At 33.6% G+C, this 20,708-nt stretch overlaps 1 protein-coding gene across 11 annotated transcripts in view; it reads left to right on the forward strand.

Annotated features, from left to right (window-relative positions):
* Positions 1-20,708, forward strand: part of LMBR1 (limb development membrane protein 1) — a 360,445-nt gene that overhangs the window by 241,732 nt on the left and 98,005 nt on the right. For 10 of the 11 annotated variants that reach the window (XR_005216916.1, XR_005216915.1, XR_005216917.1 and 7 more), the window contains exons 11-15: positions 4,884-4,960; positions 5,614-5,691; positions 7,943-8,016; positions 8,256-8,346; positions 9,635-9,701. Coding sequence is in view for 6 of the 11 variants with exons in the window: in XM_037835728.1 (XP_037691656.1) it covers positions 4,884-4,960; positions 5,614-5,691; positions 7,943-8,016; positions 8,256-8,346; positions 9,635-9,701 (387 nt within the window). In the remaining 5 variants the exon portion in view is untranslated. Of the gene's footprint in view, positions 1-4,883; positions 4,961-5,613; positions 5,692-7,942; positions 8,017-8,255; positions 8,347-9,634; positions 9,702-19,795; positions 20,454-20,708 lie in introns of those variants that run through there. The other variant, XM_037835734.1, reaches the window with a different exon arrangement.

Genomic DNA, 20,708 nt, shown 5'->3' on the forward strand with positions numbered 1-20,708 from the left:
CTTGGGGAAGAAAACTTCTATGGCCCTTCCAGTTGGCAGGGACTGGGCCAACTGGAAGCTGCTTGCCTCAGGTTGAGGATGGGCATCAGGAGCACAGCTGAGTGAATTGCTTACTGTTTTTCACCGCATTTTCTCTGTCTTCTCATCCTGCTCTTCCCTGGATGCTGTTCAGTACTCCCCTGGTCTCTGGAGCGCTAGTCATTTCAGACTGTTGCTGTCTGTCCACTAGCTGTTTTTTGGAAGAGGAGTGAGCCCTGTAACTCCCTATTCTAACATCTTCCTGGAAGTCCCCCTTTCATTTATTTTTTCTTGCTTTATACTGGCTCAGACAGTCCAGTACAATGTTGAATTGAAGTGATGGTGGATAGTGTATTATTTCTGCCTCTTGGAGGCAAAGGGATAATATGCTATTAAATATGATCTCCATGGATTTTTTTTTTCTGTTTTTTTATTTTACCTTTTTTTTTTCTTTGGTTTTTGTTGTTGTTTTGTTTTTTATTTTTTCTCCTTTTTTTGTAGCTTTTTTTTGTTAATTTATTCAATGGATTTTTAAAAATAGATGCTGTATCAAATTAAGGAAGTTCCCTTTTATTCTAGGTTTGCTAAGATTTTTCAAAAAATCTTGAATAAACATTGAAATTTATCAAATGTTTTTTCTGCATCTGTCTAGAACATCAAATACTTTTGTGTGTGTGTGTTAATTTGGTGAATTTTAGTGATCGATTTTTGTAAACCAATTTTTCTTTCCTGGAATACTCATTTTATGCCATCATATTTATTATTTGTTTATACACTCACATGTATGTGTATACCCCCAACTTAAATTGCTAAATATTTTATATATTTACATATATTTTATATATTTATGGTGTATTTTATATATTAGAGTGTATCATTATGACATTTAATACACATGCACATATACTCATGCAGGGAGAGAGAGGGATGCCCTTACTTCTATTAAGATTTTTGTGTCTGTGTTCATGAGAGAAACTGTTCTGTAATTCTCTTTCTTTTAATGTCTTTTTAAGTTTCAGTTATCAATTTTAGGCTGGCATCATAGAACAGGTGGCAAATTGATTTCCTTTTTTCTGTTCTCTGGAAAAGTTTCTGTAAAAATTTGGCTTTGTTTTTTTTTTCCTCAAGTGGTTTTTAAGGAGTCACTAGTCCCTCTGGCCCTGGAGATTTCTTTATGCCAAAGTTTTAAATTATTAAGAGATTAGTTTCCTTTAATAGATTTATGATTCTGTGTTTTTCAGTGTCAGAAAATTATGTTTTCATGATTTTCCTTTTCATCTGAATTTTCCCCTTTATGGAATAAAGTTGCTCATAATATTCTTCTATTATATTTTTCTTATCTGTGGGATTTGTAGCCATGCTCCCTGTTTTATTTCTAGTAATGAAATTTATTCTTCTCTTTCCTCCACCACCCTTCTGCCTACCTCTCTGAGAAGTTTGTCAATTTTATTCATCATTTTAAAGAACAATTTTTGATTTTGTGGAATTTTCTGTGCTGTACATTTGTAATTGCTATTATTAATTTCTCGTCTTATTTCCTCTCCCCTAATTTCTTTGGGTTTAATTCATGTTCTTTTACTAGTTTCTAGAGATGGATAATTATTTAATTGATTTTCAGTCTTTTTTATTTTGAATATATACATTTTTTTGGTATAAATGTCTCTTGAAGAACAATTCAGCTGAACCCCCAGGTTATTATAGGTTGCATTTTCATCATCATTCAGTTTAAAATACTTTCTGAAACCATTGTGATTTCTTTTTTAGCCCATAGGTTATTTAGAACCATATCGATTAACTTCAAAGCACACTGGGGATTCCTGGTTATCATTTGTTATTTATTTTTTATTTTAATTCAGCTGTGGTCAGAGAACATTTTGAATGATTTCAATACTTTGGAATGTGTTTAGGCTTGCTTTATGACCCAGTATATGGTCCATTTTGGTAAATGTTGCATGTACACTTGAAATGAATGTGTGTTTTGTCATTTTAAGGTACAGTGTGCACACACTCTCTCTGTGTGTGTATTTACGTATGTATGTATATGTATGTGTATTATATATGTGTGTGTGTGTTGATTTAGGTCATATTTGTTAATCATGTTGTTTATATCATGTACCCTTACTGATTTTTTGTCTGCTTATTATGTTAGCTGTTGAGAGGGTTGTGTCAGAGTGTCCCATGATTATTGTGGATTGGGTATTTCTTTTTTTTTCCGTCCATTTTTGCTTTATGTATTTTAAATCTATGTTATCAAATAAATGCAGATTTGTAATTGTAGTATCATCTTGATGCATTGACTTATCATTAAATGTCCCTCTTTATCTACAGGGATCTTTCTTATGTTCACATTTAATTTTACTATAGTCCTACCAGCTTTCTTTAGCAGAGTAGCTATAACCTTCTGCTCCTTTATAATTAAGGTGTGTCTGTTTAAGCAGCATAAAATTTTATTTTTTAATTTAATAAGATAATCTTTGTCTTTTAATTGGCATATTTAATTCATTTCCTTTTTCAATAGTTATCAATGTATTTAGATTTATTTCTACCATCTTACTATTTGCTTTCCATTTGTCCAAACCTGTTTTATGTTTCTTTTTCTCTCCTTTCATGCCTTCTTTTGGATTGTTTAATTTTTAAAATTATTCAGTTTTCTCTCTATTATTTGTTATATATATGCCTGAGAGGTTATGAATGCCCCTACCTAGTCTTTATTTACCCTTTCTCATGTTAATATTGTCATTTATTTAATTCTACATTTTTACTTCACAGGTCCTGTGAAGTAAAAATTATTATTAATATTTGTATAAATAGATTTTCTCAAATATTTATTCTTTTTGATATTCTCTTTTTCTCTCTCCAGTTTTGTGGTTACAATTTTTGTGTTTCCGGTGATCATTTAGTTTCTGTTTAAAAAACACCCTTTCGTAATTTTTAGTTCAGGTTTGCTGGCAGTGAATTCTCTCATCCGTTGTGTACCTGGGAACATTTTTATTTTGCCTTCTCATTTGTAGGGCATTTTTACTGAATTTATCATTCTTATTGGTAGCTATTTTTTTTCAATACTGTAAAGATGTCATTTAATGTCTTCTGGTGTCTGGTTTAAAGTCATATTGTTGCACTTTTAAAGGGCTTTTACAATTTTATTTTTGTCTTTGGTTAGCAGTTTTATTCTGATATACTTAGGTTTGGTTTTCTTTGTATTTATCCTTGAGATCTGTGGCACACTTGAGTGTGTGGCTTGATATCTTTAATCTTTTGGAGAAAATTGTTAGCCATTATCTCATCAGTTATTGCTTCTCATTCTCTTTTGTTTCCTCATATCCAGTTATGTATATTTTAGACCTTTTGCTGTTTTATTATTTTCTGTATTTCCTTCCTTTTTTATATCCATGCTTCAGTCTGATATTTTGTATTGATCTATCATTTCATTGTCTTTTCAGCTGTTGTAACTTTTGTCAAAATTAGCATTTGAATTTTTAATTTTAGTTAATTTATTCTTCAGTTCTAGAATTTCCATTTGATTCTTTTTATAGATTTAAATGCACTTGTGAAATTTTCCATCTTGTCACTTATTTTACTGAACATATTAATCAGTTATTTTAAGGTCTTTTTCTGATAAGTCCATGTCTGAATTGACTGACTGTTTCTGTTGTCTCTTTTTTCTCTTTGTCCTGTTGCCTGGGAATTTTTTATTGAATGCTAGACATTTTTTAATACAAAATTGTAGAAACTCTGGATAATGTTTTCCTCTTTTAGAGGAAAACTTCTGTGTCTGGCAGGCAGTTAGAGTAGGGACAGATAAATTTAATCCATCTGGGGTTGCAATCATTGAGGGTGGGTTTTAGTCTTCATGGGGGCTGGTCTGTCTGGTTTGGCATTAATCCTAGGGTTAGCTTTTCATTGGTCCCAACTGAAAGCTTAATTATTTTTTTGTTTGTTTGTTTGTTTTAACAATGACCTCATCTTCCTCACAGATCTTTAACTCTTATTTTTTACTTCCCAAGAAGCAAGAGCCTGACAGCAGCTTTGCACAGCTTCTTAACATCTTAATGTTCCTCTTTTTATCCTTTTAGTCACTGATGCCTTTTCCTTTTTGATCTTAATCTCTCAAGTTTTGGCTGCCTTGGTAGTTCTAAACTCCATTTTTTGTCTCCCTTACTCTTGAATTTATTAAAAGCTTTGCTCTAGCAGCTTTGCCTTTCACTTACTGATTTCTGCCTGATTGATTTCTCAGCTTCTTGGTTCCATGCCAATTAAATCTATATTGGTAACTTCATTCAGGGTAAAGTAGCTCAAAATGGAGGGCTCACCTCAGTGTATTTGACAGAATATTGTCCCTTCAGGTTTTGGTTGTCTTGGTAGCTCTCTGATACCTTCACACAGATTTTTTTTAAATTAAGTTTGATCCACGTTTTCCAATTATGTTTAGCATGAGGATTGGTGTGATATAAGGTAGTCCATTATAGCCAGAAGTGGAAGTTTGCTCCCAGCTTTTAAAAACTGGGAGTGTTTATCTTTAGGATATAGGGGGGTTTTATTCATGTTATGTTATTCGTTCAAATATTTATCTATATCAGTGTGTATATCTATATTCAATTCAAATATTTATATTTGTAATGCAAGGTGTATACAAACAATATGCTTTCTTAAAAAATGAAATGTCTTTCCAGAGCTGAGATTCAAGCATCACAGAATCATGCTTGTTTAACGGAGCAAAATGATTTACAACTCTGATTTTTATACTTTGTAGGGGAAAATTTTAAATTTATACATACAGATTGTAGCATTAAGGAATGAGAATGTGAATCTAGAGAGAATTTTGGTAAATTACTATAATCTTTTTGTTTTATTTTTCCTTCTAACAGAGAGGCGAAAAAAGGCTTCAGCATGGGAAAGAAATTTGGTGTATCCTGCTGTTATGATTCTCCTTCTTATTGAGACAGTAAGAATTTATTTGCCTAGTTAAAAAAAAAAGCAAATTATATTTTATTTACTTTGGCATTTGAGTATGGTAACCTCCTCAGATAACAGGTTTCCAGTAAACTTGTTTTCTATCATCAGGATTAAAATCCATCTATGCCTTTATTAGTAAAAACTCAATAGAGCAAAAGTAGAGCTTAATGGCAATTTACAAAATAAGTCCACAAGATTATCTATTTCCTCCTGAAAGCAGGAAACCCAGCTTCCTGTTTCATTGAAAATTAAGAAAGACAAGGTGTTCAGATGCCCTGTTTTGAACTCTATGATAGGATATGGAAATTACATTGTGAAATTAGTTCTGAAATTATTTTACCACTTTTTAAATGCCTAGAGTTGTGGGGTTTTTTCCCCCATCAGTAAGATCATTTAGCATACATATCTATATTACCTAGCCTTTGTCACAACTTTGTAATTTTAATTTGCAGAATATTTTAGAATTTATTCTGGAGTTTTTATAGATAGTCTGGTTACTTTAGTGTTATACATAGAATTTGGGTCTTGATTTCTTTTGGTCTATTTTGAAACATACCTTTGGTTACTTAGCTTTTAATGTTATGTGTGTTAGCAAAAAAATCTTTGAAATTGACAGCTGACAACCTACTTTTTGTGTTGTAGTTCATCTCAGTCCTCTTGGTGGCTTGTAATATTCTTTGCCTGTTGGTTGATGAAACAGCAATGCCAAAGGGAACAAGGGTAAAGTAAAATGCTTTAAAATGTCTTTCAAAGGTAGTCTGTGTATATCCTGAGGGTTTCAAATAATTAAATGAAAACATTCACTTTTGTATGTGGGTATGTTTCAAGGTGTCTGAATTTCTTCATGTAATGAGCCTTCATCAACTGTTTATAAACTATGATTTTTATGTCTAATTTTTTAATTTGGATTGGCAGGGCATTTTTTGTTTTCAAGTGTCAGCGTTCCTTTTAGACTTTACATCAGAATTTTATTTTAGTTTTCCAGAAATTCATGTTTGTGGTTGTTTAAGAAAATGTATACTCTGCATTACAGTGACATACAGAGAATTTATAAGATAAACTCATTGGGTGTGAAGAAGATTGAAATATATAGCTTACAGAGATGCTTCAAAAGTTACATATTTTATGAAAATGAATCAGAATGTACAGTTACTGGAAGAAGTCAAATGTACCCCTTTTCATGAATCAACTTTTTTCCCTTGCTTAGAAATTAATGATTTTGTTGAATTGTTTCAATTAATCTATCTGGATATATTCTCCAAGTATATGGTAGTTCCACTAAATATTAATATTTGGCATACTTTTTCTACGTGTCTTGATTAAGTTTTGAATATTTAAAGGAGCCATTTAAATGTTGGCATTATATATTTTTCCTTAGCAGTCTTTCCATTCCCTATAGAAATTACTTCAAAAATGTTTCAGACTTTTGATGGTACTTCTTCCAGCCTGAGCCAGATGATGTATCTTTTTCTCTCATATAAAAAGCCAACCTCTATCTTAATTTCTTCCCTTCAGTCTGAGAAAAAGACACTCTGTTCTTTGCAAAGCTAAGTCCTTTTGATATTCTTCATTCAGATCCCCACCAGTGATCTCCAGAACCTTGTGCCATGTTATTGCCATTTTCTCATTTCATTGCAGCCTCTTCTCCACTAATGTATGCCTACCATCATGCTCAAATAACAAACTACAATGACAACAAAAACTCTCCTCCTACAGCTACAACCTTGCCTTTTCTCTCTCTGTTTTAAATATCCAAATCCCTGATAGAGCAGGAAGTCATGTAATGTATTGACTTCCTATTCACTTTTAACCCACTTAAATATACCAGGTAAGTCCCATTCCTGTAATTTATTTTTCTTCCATCCTCCTTAGTACATAGTAGAGAGTAACTTGTACCTATATGAGGCTCATTGAATGAATGTGAAAATAAACCAAATGATCTTAATCCTACCTGTAGGCCACCTCTTGAGACATGGAATATTTCCAAAATGTTTTCCATCATAGTCAATAAGCTTTTTATTAGATTATTCACTTCTTCTTTAAAAGAGAGACACAAAGTTAATATATTCTTTATCCTTACCTTATTTATAGATGAAATTCCATGGCTTTTCTATTTCTTTATGTAAAAATTAGAATGTATATGTAATATGGGTGGTATTATTTATTGGCTTATTTTTTATTAGATTATGCATTAATTATCCCTGCTGTTTCTGTCAGATATAATTTAAGCTGCCTAGTAAAACTGTAATTCATATTCACATAGTTCTTTTAATTAGTAAGCTTTGAAAATGTTCCTACTTCAGTAGGAAATTATTTTTTGCCTGGCTGGTCTAATTATATAAACATTATTTTTTCTCTTTGTTTTCTTTTTTAAATTCCAGGTAGAGATAGGTTTTGGGATAGATATAATGTTTAGGAAATATTTATAGCATTTCTTTTTAAAAATCTGTGTTCACATTTATGTCATTTAAAAAGTTATGAATTCCAAGGAACAACTGGGGAAGGAAAATTTCAGGTGTATTTTGAGGATGCATTTACTTTCTTTCAATACTTAGCTTATGTTTAGCATACTTTCATTTTATAATTTTTGTATGTTGCCACAGGGATAGTTGTATAAATATTCTATTCCTCTTGTACTATTCTATTTTTTTAAAATTTCCCCCAAGAATATTAAGGATTTTTTCTCAAGTAGCAACTTTCCCCATTTTGTAATAGTGGTAATCATAATCATATCATTTTGATTACTTTTGAAATAATTTGGAAATTTTTTGAGATTGTTAAGTTGTTGAATTATTGATTAACTCTGTCTAATGTCTGGTGTTATTGGCCTTTGTAAGTTCAATTGTTACTACAGAGTATTAGCATTCCTAATTTCAACTGTCCTATATTTATGAAACAACAGTTTTAGGGAAACCAAATATAATGGTGTCATTGAATTCTGAAAAGGTTTTTTATGTTTTTTTTTTCCCAGGGGCCTGGAATAGGAAATGCCTCTCTTTCTACTTTTGGCTTTGTGGGAGCTGCACTTGAAATCATTTTGATTTTGTATCCTTTCTTTAACTGAATATTCTGTCTGTTAACAAGTATTCTGTCTAGTTTTCTAGGGCAGCGGTAATTTACTAAGACACTTGCCTAGAAGAAAAAAGAACAGGTCAATCTTTCTCAAACACTCGAAGTGGCTTTTTGTTTTGTTTTCCTTTGGGCCTTAAGATTTTTTGGAGACTGCTGAGAACTTAAGAGAAACTTGCATTCTTTTGGAGAGATTTTTTCCTTGATTCTCACAGCTATCTTATGGTGTCCTCTGTTGTTGGTTTCTATAGTCTCCGATTTTTTGGAAACTTTACTCCCAAGAAAGATGACACAACTATGACAAAAGTAAGATAAAGTCTTAAGTAACTATGGCCTCCCTTTTGCTTTCCAAGACAAATGGACTTTTTTATTTAGTAATTGTCCTGAATGGTTCATTTGCAGTGATAGGTGTTTGTTTGTAAGTTGCATAAACACAAACTGGAAGATTTTCAAAATGTTGAACAAATGGGAAAAGGATGTGCTCTGTTTAATTTGGATGGCATCCATTCACTTGTAAAATGCATGGAATTGCAGAGCTTGTTAACTAGCTATAGAAAACTAATGAAAGGACTTTTTTTCCTCTAAAGAAAACGTATTGCTAATGAGTAATTTTGATGGTGCTAACTGTACTTCATGGGGCTTGTTTTAAATCTGAAGAACTTAGTTCCTACAAGTAGTAGACACAAAGTATTTCAAATTTGAATAATTAAAGTAAGACCGAAGAGGTCTATTCAAAAACGTTTTGTAGTCTGAGGCTAATTTGACTTTATACAATATGTCATTGGCTTCAGAATAACAAAGGCTATTATCTTATATAGTGGCTGAATATTTTAAAAATATTCCCACAGGCTTACAATGGAGAATAATTTATAAGAGCTGCTGGCTTGTTTTCTTCTTAATATTCCGTAGTTTTAGCCTATTTTAAAGAGGCAAAGTTATTTTATATATATATATATATTTATTTAGTTTGCTATGACTTAAAGTCAATAAGCAGTTGAGGTACTTAAGCATCTAGTTTAAGTGATCATAAGTATTAATCAGTATTTCAGCTTCTATTTTTTAATATGAAACAATAAGCGTAGTATACATTAAACATGAATTGTTAGAATTTAGTTTTTTTAGATTTTTTACATTTTGGTATTAATTCTTGTAATAGTTAAACCTATTAGATGTAGGAATTATGAAATTATGAATTATGAAGGAAGGAATCTTGAGCAGTAGTCCAACTTCAAAAATATAGTCAAAAATAATAAATGCATTATTTCTTTTTTGCTTAAAAAGTAAATCTCTTTGAAATTGGTAATCACAGTCCATAATGTAAAAGGCAGTGTTTCAAGTGTGAAGTATTTAAGTCCTCAGTAACTTTATATTGGTGCCAAGTACTATAAATATCTTCTAGAACTTACAGATAAAACTTTAAATGTTTTTAGAAAAAGTCTATTCTTTTTAAATTCTATATTGAATTGTATCATTAAGAAATTGGCAAAGAACAATAAGTAACTAGAATGAACAAAAATTCACCAGAATTTTAATGGATTTTATTTATCATCCTACTGTTTATCTCCCAAATATTCTTTCTGATTTCTCAAAACAGATCATTGGGAATTGTGTGTCAATCTTAGTGTTAAGCTCTGCACTTCCGGTAATGTCAAGAACACTGGGTAAGTTTAAATGAGAAATTTTTGTTTAAAATTCAGGCTTTTTAAAGATATCTTTACTAAATTTCTTCCTTAACCTTTAGTTTCTAAACTTTTTAAAAAGGTCACCTTTTGAAATATAATGTTTCTTCCTATATTATTTTATACTTATACTTCTACAGTTCATTTTACTATGAAATGTACAGGGCCATACCAAGACAAATATTTTTATAAAATAAGTGTCATTTATTTTTACATACTTAAAAACATTTCTTCATCAATGAACTTTTTTTGTTTTTTCACTGACTAGTTAAACTTGTGCTCTCTAGTGAGGAAACTGCAATTTAAAATAAGTTTAATGTCTAGGATATATATGATTAAGTTTTTTACATGAAATGTTAAAAAAAGGTAATAATTTAGTGTGTGGTTTAAAAAATTGATCATTTGTAAATTTTAAGCTGATTTAGGTACATGAAATAAATTTGAAGGCAACCGAGATCTATGAAAGCACACATTGCTTAAAGTATATCCTTATTTCTCTGGCTTTTTACTTGCCTGTCAACATATTTTTCTCACTTTTTTTCAATTTACAAAGAATCTTAGCGATCTTTTAAAAATACAACAGATTTCTACTTTGTCATTAAAATAATTGAGTGAATCTTATTTGGCCATCTTATATTTTATAAAGCAGTATTTCAGACTGTATTTTCAGTTCTTGGTTAAATATTATTTCAGACAAAAATTTTGATTAGGCAGATATGTTAGATTCTCTAGACTTAGGTGTTTGACTTAGGAGTGTTTGTAAATAATTAGAAAAATTAAATCACTGAACTTCAGCACCTCGCTCATAACCAACCTTATGGGTAACTTTGAGTTGCTTTTGTTTTAACTCTTATATTGCCTGCATTATTTATTTAAGACCTGTTGCCATCAAGGTTGCAGCCTGTGCTAAGAAAGTAAAGCTTTGTAGTTACCTTCATAATTCTTACAAAGAATTTCATGTTTCAATTAAAAAGTGAAATCTTAAGTGTAAACATAAAAAGGACTACTGTTCTACAGGCTAATATAAAACTCATTTATTTAATGTTCTTATTTATTGCTTTATTTGGCTTATTACTGTTTTGAAATCTGCTTATGGTATGCTAATCTTGTAAATGCCGAAAATGTGCACTTTAGTAACCTGATTTGATGCTAAATGTTATCATTTGTATTATGATAGTACAACAGATAATTTCTTATATTACAGGTACTGTACCATTTTGACATTTATGAAACTCGTGCTGTATTATTTAAGAGTAATTGTTGATAGTAGTATATACTGATTTTTTGGAAGCAGTTCACATGCGCAGTACAGTTTTAATACAAAGAAAACAAATTAATGGCATAATTTACTTTTTTAAGACCAACAAATTAAATTCCTGAGTAGTTTGCCATAGAGATATATAAAAGGAAAAAAAAAAAGATGGAACAATCAAAATGCAGCTAACAAATGCCTGGACACAGCTGTCCAAACAGGATTAATAGAGTGCATTAGAGTACAGTGAGTCATGTGGTGCTTTGCAAAATATCAACATGCCCTGCATTACATGTTATGCCCAATGGCACTGAATAGATGAAAAGAAATAAATACGTTAAACAGATTCATAGAGAGGCCTTTCACAGTATTAAAAAAGCAAATTTCTAGACTGAAAGAAAAAGCTTTATTTTACTATTATGGGAAATGCAAACTAGAGAGTTACTTTGTAATTCCTCTATTAACCCTTTAGAATTGAGTCTTTGATTTTAAGAAGATAAATATAGAGAATTGTCATGAATATTATCCTAGTGTATAACGGGATTTCGACTTACTAGCTGTAAAGCTTATAAGACTAGGGTAGAAGATATATTTAACAACCAAATTCCAAGCTTTGGAATTTTTCACTCTTTATCATTGCCTCTCAAAAGTAAATCCTGACCCTGAGTGTGGTCTCATTTAGTCCTATGCAACCAACTAGCAGCATCCCATCTCTTATAGTTAAATGTGAAATTAAGTAAAAAGAAAAATAATAATTTACTTTTTTATGTACAGTTTTTCTCTTATTCCAATAACTGTTTAATGAAGACTACAACTTTAATTGTAAATTGAAAATGCATTGAACCCCCCACAAAATACTTAAATTAATGCTCTTTTGCTTCAAAGTGTCCTACAGTCTTTTTTGTTTTTTTAAATTTGCCAGTTGCTTATTGTCGATGTACTGCAGACGTTATAAACTACACCTTTAGGTTTGTAGCTCTTGAAGTGCAAGGTGTGATATGGCACATTTATTAACAAATTCATTTTAAATAGTTTGTTATGTTTGAACATGGAATTTTTTTTTTACTAATTGAAAAAACACCAGTAAGTAAATTTTATAAGTATATCACTTGCTACAAAGAATTAAGTCATGAGGAAAGTTTTGACCATGTATTTTTAGTCAAATATAATTGTTATACATGATAATTTTATTGTCCATAATAAACAGAAACTATTTTATTATGCTTAAACTATTTTATTAGAAGCCTTTAAAACACTAAAATTAATGCCTTGCCACTTGATATCATTTCTAAAATATTTTTTTTCTGCCTGCTTGAACTTCAGTTTTGAAGATTCCAAAATTTTTGGAATTTGATGTTCATATTTTTAGTAAACAATTTGCTATTTGGTCTAATAGACACTCAAAGTGATTAGAGGAGATGGTTGGCAAACAAGGTGAAAATAAAACAGGTTCAAACCATGTAAGTTATCTATAGATTCCTGAACTTTTCTATAATAAAATATTTTAAATGTCTCTCCTACTCTTATCAGAGTACAATGAATTTTGTAAGAATGGATTTTGTGTGGTTGTTAGCATGCTCTTTGCTATGGTTAATCAAGAAACAACTGAGGGATTGACATTTTTTACATTATCCTTTATTGAAATATCCTTTAACCAAAGGGAAATTTTTCTTAAGTGCAAGCAAAAGACTTTGCAATACTGTAACTAGTTTCTATTAAATTTATTTTTCCTGAAGCTCTGCACATTTAAAAAATATTATACTTATGGTATTGAAACAAAAACAGTTACCCTTTCAAATACAACTTGGATTTATTCTAAATATTTCTACATATTTCTCATCTGGTACCCATATAGTTTGGATAAAAAATATGTCCATAATCTTGCAGGAGGTAAAGTGTATTATTTTCTCTCCACTCGTTTCTTTGATGAAGGAACTCTTTAATAACTAGTTTTTTTTTAGAAACTTCGCTATTTGGGGTTTCATTTACTACTAATCTTTATCCTGTGCTTTCCCTCTCTAGTTCTCTGTGTGAAACAGAAATAAATGATGCTTTCACAGTTGCTTAAACGTAACAAACGTGGAATACAGATATAAATCATATATTTATTTTCTAATTATGACTTTGATGTAAAAATAATTCCTAACCTTCTATTGAAAAATTTTTAGCAAAAATGTGTATATAACATAATTATATTGTTATATTTCAGAATATTAATAAAGGAGTATTACTAATTAAGTTTTTGTTCATTATTAATGTTCTTATATCTGAACAATAAAGTTGTGTAATCTCATTAGGATTTTTGAGAATAAAGAATTCTTTAAATAAAGTATTCTATATCAAGTACTGAAAGAGTTAAGAGAGCAAGTAGTGATAACTCTTTCAAACACTTATACTCCCAGTATCTACTTGTCATGTTTTTACAATGCTACGTTAGTTTCTGGGCACATATTCCTGTCTGAGAAAATGTCACATTGCTCATTCCATTATCTAAATAATTTAGCCATATGTTAGTATACATTCAAATACTTTGAATTTAGTTTATATTATAAAAAAGGAATTTTAATATGAAAATAATTCCAGTTAGGATCATTTAGCTGGAGGGAACATTAGGAGATAATTTAGCCAAGTTCCTATTATTTTGAAAATGTATAGTAAGGGTCTACTTTGTCCTAAGAATAAAGAAAACTAACTTGAGTATTTTTTTTCAGTACACATAGTCAATTCTGACGTAGATGAACAAATTATCTCCTTATTTGAAGGAAATTTTATTTTCAAAATAATTTCTAATTATATAAGTAAATACATGAATAAGTTCTCCTAATAAAGAATATGAAAATTAGAGATTAGGCTAAAATTCCTTGGGACCACCACTTTAAATCCCAGTCCCCTCCTTAGAATTCCTAAGAAACACTTTGGTTTATATCTTTTCAAATCTTTTTTTGTACGTTTATTTACATATATATTATACTCTGTGGGAAATTTAAAAATTCTCATTATGGGTATTACTTTGTTTCTAATTCTTTTGTTGGCATTCTTATTTCTTCAATTGACTCTTAAATTTGCAAACCAGTGGGAATTAAAAAGAGGAAAAGGTTTTGAAATCCATTTTCTCTATCAGAACTTGGTCATCTGAAAATAAATTTCAAACCACAACACTTAATTCTCTCTGTTTAGGTCACTGGTGACCTGCTGACTGCCTAATCCCATGGATTCTGTTTTTATCTTAATTGCTTGATGGTATTTCCTATTTGTAACCCACTACCTCCCAAATCTCTTGTTTCTTCATTTTTGGTCACCACTCCCTCTTTTTTTCTCCTTCTCTGGCTGTTCCTTAACTGTCTCTTTTATTGCTCCTCTCTTACATATTGATGCATCTTATATTCCTATACTAATTTCAACTACCAATCATACATTTGTCCCAATAACCCACAACCCACCCCTGAGCTAAAACCTGTAAATCCAGCTCTCTATTACACATGGGTGTCCCACTTCCATCTCAAACTGGCCATTTCTAAAACAGAGCCTATACTTGTCTCTTTCCTATTATTTTCTTTCAGTGATTGGACCACCATCTATCTAGAAGGCCACACCAGAAACTTGAGAGTTATGTTAGAAACCTCTGCTTTCTCTCACCAACATCTCTACCAAGGACTCAGTTTTATCTTGTTAATATTTCCCTTACAGTAAAGTGAAGAGAATCAGACTTATTCAACATCAAAATTAGAGTTGAGCATATGATTTTATTTTACTATTTCATTTTGGGAAGAATGTTCATGAAGTAGATTCTGAACAGGTATTCTTTTCTCTGTGGAGGGTAGAGCAAGAAGGAGACCTAAGGACGTATTTAATTTTCCAAGTGAGAAAGTGTTATTAAGAGATAGTATGGAGGCCCTGTCTCTGGAAATTTTCTTCAAGAGAGTAGACTACAATCTGATTTGGGTAGCTCAGACATTCACGTGTCTGAAAAGTAGTGCTTAAGTTTCTTTCTAGGACTATGGTTATAATTCTCTTTCATTGGATTTTACTTGGTATTAAAAATCCACATAATTTCATCTGATTACTATATTGCCTTCAGATTAGGAGAAAATGAATTTGTGGAAAGAGAGTCATGACTAAAATTGATATTTACAAGTATGTTTTTCCATCTCTGAGCTTCTGTCCACATTTTCCCACAGTCCTCCCTCAACTTTTCTCTACCTGTCCAAATCTTTCCTGCTCTCTTAAGGCTGAGTCAACTCTTCCATCACACTTAAATTTTTCTCAGATTACTGCGTTTTCAGCTTTTGTACGTATTTCCTATGCGCATTGACTTTCTCAACAGACTTTACATTTCTTAAGGGACAAGAACATATTTTCTGCATTTTTTTTCCCCTCACAGCATCTAGTTAATAAATATTTGTGATGTCAATGGGTGCTACAGTTTTGAGTGTGGACTGTGTTCTCAGAATAGACAAACTATGATATTCCAAGTAACCTGCTTTTATCCTAGTTGTCTTAATTTCCATATTTCAAGTTTGTCTAAGCATTTTAGTTTGATTCTTTTTAAAGACCTTGGCACTGTAAATACTCAGTAAATATTTGTTTTGTTCCCTATATCCTTGAGATGCTAATCTAATCTTGAGGCTTAATTATAATGACTAAGTCTCTGAGTGCTATACATTTGCCTTTCTAGTGTTATGCATTTGATGAGGGAAGAGGCAGAAGAGACAGAATGCTTATGCTATTCCCCTAAACTGGAGAACTCTTCTTCATTCCTTCTTTCTATCCAAAGTGTGCTCATTTTTTTAAGGGCCAGTTCAATCTCCTGCTCCTTTCCTAATGAAAATGTGATCATGTCACTCCCCTGCTTCAGAGGCTTCAAAGATGTTTGCCATTAAAATAACGTCCAAGAGAGAACCTAAGATGGCGGCTAGGTGAGACAGGGCAAAAAAACACCTCCATGAAAAATACTAGCTAAAAACCAGAAAGTGACCCAGAACACCAGCTCCAGAGTAGCACCAGCCAGACAAGGTCTGCTAAATCTACAGGGAATGTGCATTTGGTGAAACCAGGAGTCTGCATTCTGAAACGAGTGAGTCGGCTGAAAGTCCCTCAGCCACACTGCGGTATGCGGAAACAGTGGGTTGGTGTTTGGAGACGGACTAGTTCTTTAAAAAAAAAGCCCGGGAGCAGCTACAGATACAACGGAGAGCCCCAGTGAAGTACAGCGGGAGCAAGCTGGGCTAACACCTTGGTGTCTGGCGTGGAGGATACCCCTTCCCACACCCACTGCTGACTGTCTCAGGCCCAGGGGAGCAAAGGGGTGCCGAAGAGAGAAAGGACCGCGCAACTTGCAGCCATCTCCCCGGCGGGCGGGGGATGCTCCTGCCCGGGGCCGTACTCGCAGCCCAGAGTTGCGCCGGGAAGCCCAGTGTGATGGGGAGTCTTTCCCGTAGCACCGTGCACATGCCACAATATTGGCCGTGGACAGTGGCCTTTAATACACCCACAGCTGATTGTCCTGGAACTGGGAGGGCGGTGCTGTGCAGAAAGGGGAAGTTAACGCGCCCCATTCAACCATCTTTGAAGCGGGCTGGGAACGCCCCTGCATGGCCCAGCATCCCAGGGCCTCCCTGGAAGCCGGCGCACACTTGTGACGTGGCGCAGCCCTCCCTCAGCAGAGGTCCTGGAAGAGCACAGTGGGGAAGGGGGAACCACTCGGAAATCCCAGGGGACCTACACCAATACCAAGGACTTGTGGGTCAGCGGCAGAGAACAGCCTTAAATCTCCGGGAACACCTGGGAGGTTTGATTATTAAAGCTGCCCTTCCTCCCTAACTGCTCAGACGCACGCCCCTCTTTCAGGGCAGACAGCACCACAACACACCCAAATTAAGTGCACCAATTGGACCCCACAAGAGTCAGATCCCCACACACCACAAAGACACAGGTGGGGAGAACTGACTTGAAGGGAATAGGTGACTCATGGATGCCATCTGCTAGTTAGATAGAGAAAGTGTACGCCACCAAGCTGCAGTTCTGACATATCAGAGATCAAGTAAAACAAATGCCAAGAGGCCAAAAACAACAGAAAATCTTAAAGCATATGATAAAGCCAGACGATATGGAGAACCCAAACCCAAACACCCAAATCAGAAGATCAGAAGACACACAGTACTTGACACAATTAATCAAAGAACTACAGACAGGCAATGAGAGCATGGCACAGGATATAAAGGACATGAAGAAGAGCATGGCACAGGGTATAAAAGACATAAAGAAGACCCTAGAAGAGCATAAAGAAGAAATTGCAAGACTAAATAAAAAAATAGATCTTATGGAAATTAAAGAAACTGTAGGCCAAATTAAAAAGAAACTAGATACTCATAATACAAGATTAGAGGAAGTTGAACAACAACTCAGCCTCCTCGAGGACCACAGAACAGGAAATGAGAGAACAAAAGAAAGAATGGGGGAAAAAATCAAAATGGATTCAGGTATATGATAGATAAAATAAAACGTCCAAATTTAAGACTCATTGGTGTCGCAGAAGGGGAAGAGAAGGGTAAAGATCTAGAAAGAGTATTCAAAGAAATTGTTGGGGAAAACTTCCCAAACCTTCTACACAATATAAATACACAAAGCATAAATGCCCAGCAAAGTCCAAATAGAATAAATCCAAATAAACCCACTGCAAGACTTATTCTGATCAGACTGTCAAATACTGAAGAGAATGAACAAGTTCTGAAAGCAGCAAGAGAAAAGCAATTCACCACATACAAAGGAAACAACATAAGACTAAGTAGTGACTACTCAGCGGCCACCATGGAGGCGAGAAGGCAGTGGCATGACATTTAAAATTCTAAGAGAGAAAAATTTCCAACCAAGAATACTTTATCCAGCAAAACTCCCCTTCAAATTTGAGGGAGAGCTTAAATTTTTCACAGACAAACAAATGCTGAGAGGTTTTGCTAATAAAACACCTGCCCTACTTCAGATACTAAAGGGAGCCCTACTGACAGAGAAACAAAGAAAGGAGAGAGAGATATAGAAAATTTTAACAGTCATATATAGAATATTACAGCCCAGGTCACCGGGACACACATTCTTCTCTAGTGATCACAGATCTTTCTCCAGAATGGACTTTATGCTAGGACATAAAAACAAGCCTGAATAAATTAAAAAAAAATGAATTTGTTCAAAGCACATTCTCTGACCACAATGGAATATAAATAGAAGTCAATAACAATCAGAGACTTGGAGAATTTACAAACAGCTGGAGGATAGAAATGATGGGGAGATAAAAACATTCCTGGATAATCAAAAGCTGAGGGACTTCATCACCAGTAATCAGTCCTATAAGAAATGCTAAAGGGAGTTGAGCAGGCTGAAAGGAAGGGTCACTAAACAATTGACTGAAACTACATGAAGAAATAAAGATTTCCAGTAAAGATCACATGGTAAATATGAATACCAATACTACTGTATTTTTGATTTATAACTCCACTATTTACTTCCCACAGGATCTAAAATACATAAACTGCAATGATAAATCATGATTTTGGACTCATTGTAAAATATGTAATTTTTGACAAGAACTACATAAAGGTGGGGGAATGAGGGAGTATAGGAACATAGTTTATGTGTCATATTGAAATTAAGTTGGTTATCAAAGAAAAACAAGATTGTTAGAGATTTAAGATGTTAAATTTAAGCCCCACGGTAAACACAAAGTATCAGAGAATATGACCATAGAGATGAAAAGTAGAGTAGGGGTTCTGAGAAGTGGGGGAAGGGGCAATGGGGAGTTAAGAAATGAGAGTAGGGTTTCTGTTTGGGGTGAAGGGAAACCTCTAGAAATGGATGGTGAGAAGGTGATAGCATTGCAACATTCTAAATGTGGTTAATCCCACTAATGGAATGCTAGGGAGGGGGTGGAATGGGAAGATTTAGGCTATATATATGTTTCCACAATTGGAAAAAAAAAAAAAAGTCTAAATACATGACAATTAAATGCCAAGGATGATCCTGGATGGTATCTGAGGATGGAGGAGAGGAGGCTCAAAGGGATACAGGTGGGACACACACACACACAAAAGGAAATATAGAATGTAAGCTTTGTATCAATGTTGAATTTCTTGAACTTCTTAGCTGCGCTTAATGAGATTGCATAAAAGAATGTTCTTGTCTGTGGGAAAGGTATATGTGAATTATATTGTTTGTTCAGAGATATGTTCAGCTTGCTCTCATATGTTCAGAGGACAGAGCTATAGATGATGGATGATAGATAGGGAGGGAGGGAGGGAGAGAGGGAGTGAAAGAAAGAAATGGTGGTGTGACAGGATGTTAAAGGTGGTGGATCGGTGTATCAGGGGAGGGGGGTCAGGGTATGATGGAGTTCTGTGTATGGGGTTTGTACGGTTTTTGCAACTCTTCCTGTAAGATTGAATTTATTTCAAAATAAAATTTATTAAATTAAAAAAAAAAAAAGAACGTGAAAAAAAAATGTCCAAACCCTTTAAGGTAGCACAGAAGGTCCTCTATACCTAACCCCTGTTTATATTGCCAGTTTTATATTTGCCATTCCAAAATGCATATCCTGAATCATTATTATTAATAATAGGAATAGTTTTCAGGTGTTTGGGGGTGAGGAAAAATATGGCTGTTCTACCTTTTATGCCTGTGAACATATTACTTCTGCCATAAATAATTTTCCTACCTGCCCCCACCTCCATTCCCTGGCAAATCTAACATGCCATTCAAGATTCAGTGCAACTATTAATTCCACAAATAAAGTTTCCTTGAACCCATCCACCCTCTTCCCCTTACGTATCTGTCTTAGTTTTCCAGGGCTACTGTACTACAGACCACTTAGCTTAATCACAGACATTTATTGTCTCATGTTTCTGGAGGCTAGATATCTGAAGTCAAGGTGTCAGCAGGACCATACTTCCTCTTAAAGGGGAGAATATATTCCATTCCTGTCTCCTATAGTCTGGTGAGTGTCTGGGAATCCATGGCATTACTTGGTTACATGGTCCTATGCTTCTCTCTCTTTCTCTTTTCTCTCTCTTTCTGACAATCTGTGTCCAGTTCTTCCCTTCTTATAAGCACACCTGTAATATTTGATTAGGACCTGCTATAATGCACTTTGGTCTCATCCTAACTAATAACATCTTCAAATATCCTTTTTCTAAATAGTGTTACATTCACAGAATGGTTAGGACTTTAACATACTTTTAAGGAGATACAATTCAATGCATAACAGTCTGCTCTCAAAAGTCATGTCCCTCCCACATGCAAAATACATTTGCCCCATCCCAATATCCCAAAAACCTTAAGCCATCCAGCATCAACTCTGAATCCAAAATCTTATCTAAATCAGTATGGATATAGTTCTAGTTTGCTAATGCTTGTGGAATGCAAAGCACCAGAAGTGGATTGGCTTTTATAAAGGGGGTTTGTTTGGTTACACAGTTACAGTCTTAAGGCCATAAAGTGTCCAAGGTAACACATCAACAATAGGGTACCTTCACTGGAGGATGGCCAATGGCATCTGGAAAACCTCTGTTAGCTGGGAAGGCACGTGGCTGGTGTCTGCTCCATAGTTCTGGATAAAATGGCTTTCTCCCAGGACGTTCCTCTCTAGGCCACAGCTCCTCTTCAAAATGTCCCTCTCAGTTTCTTTTGGGGCGTTTGTCCTCTCTTAGCTTCTCTGGAGCAAGAGTCTGCTTTCAATAGTCATCTTCAAAATG

Source organism: Choloepus didactylus, chromosome 5 (assembly GCF_015220235.1).
Source record: "Choloepus didactylus isolate mChoDid1 chromosome 5, mChoDid1.pri, whole genome shotgun sequence".
Classification (NCBI taxonomy): domain Eukaryota; kingdom Metazoa; phylum Chordata; class Mammalia; order Pilosa; family Megalonychidae; genus Choloepus; species Choloepus didactylus.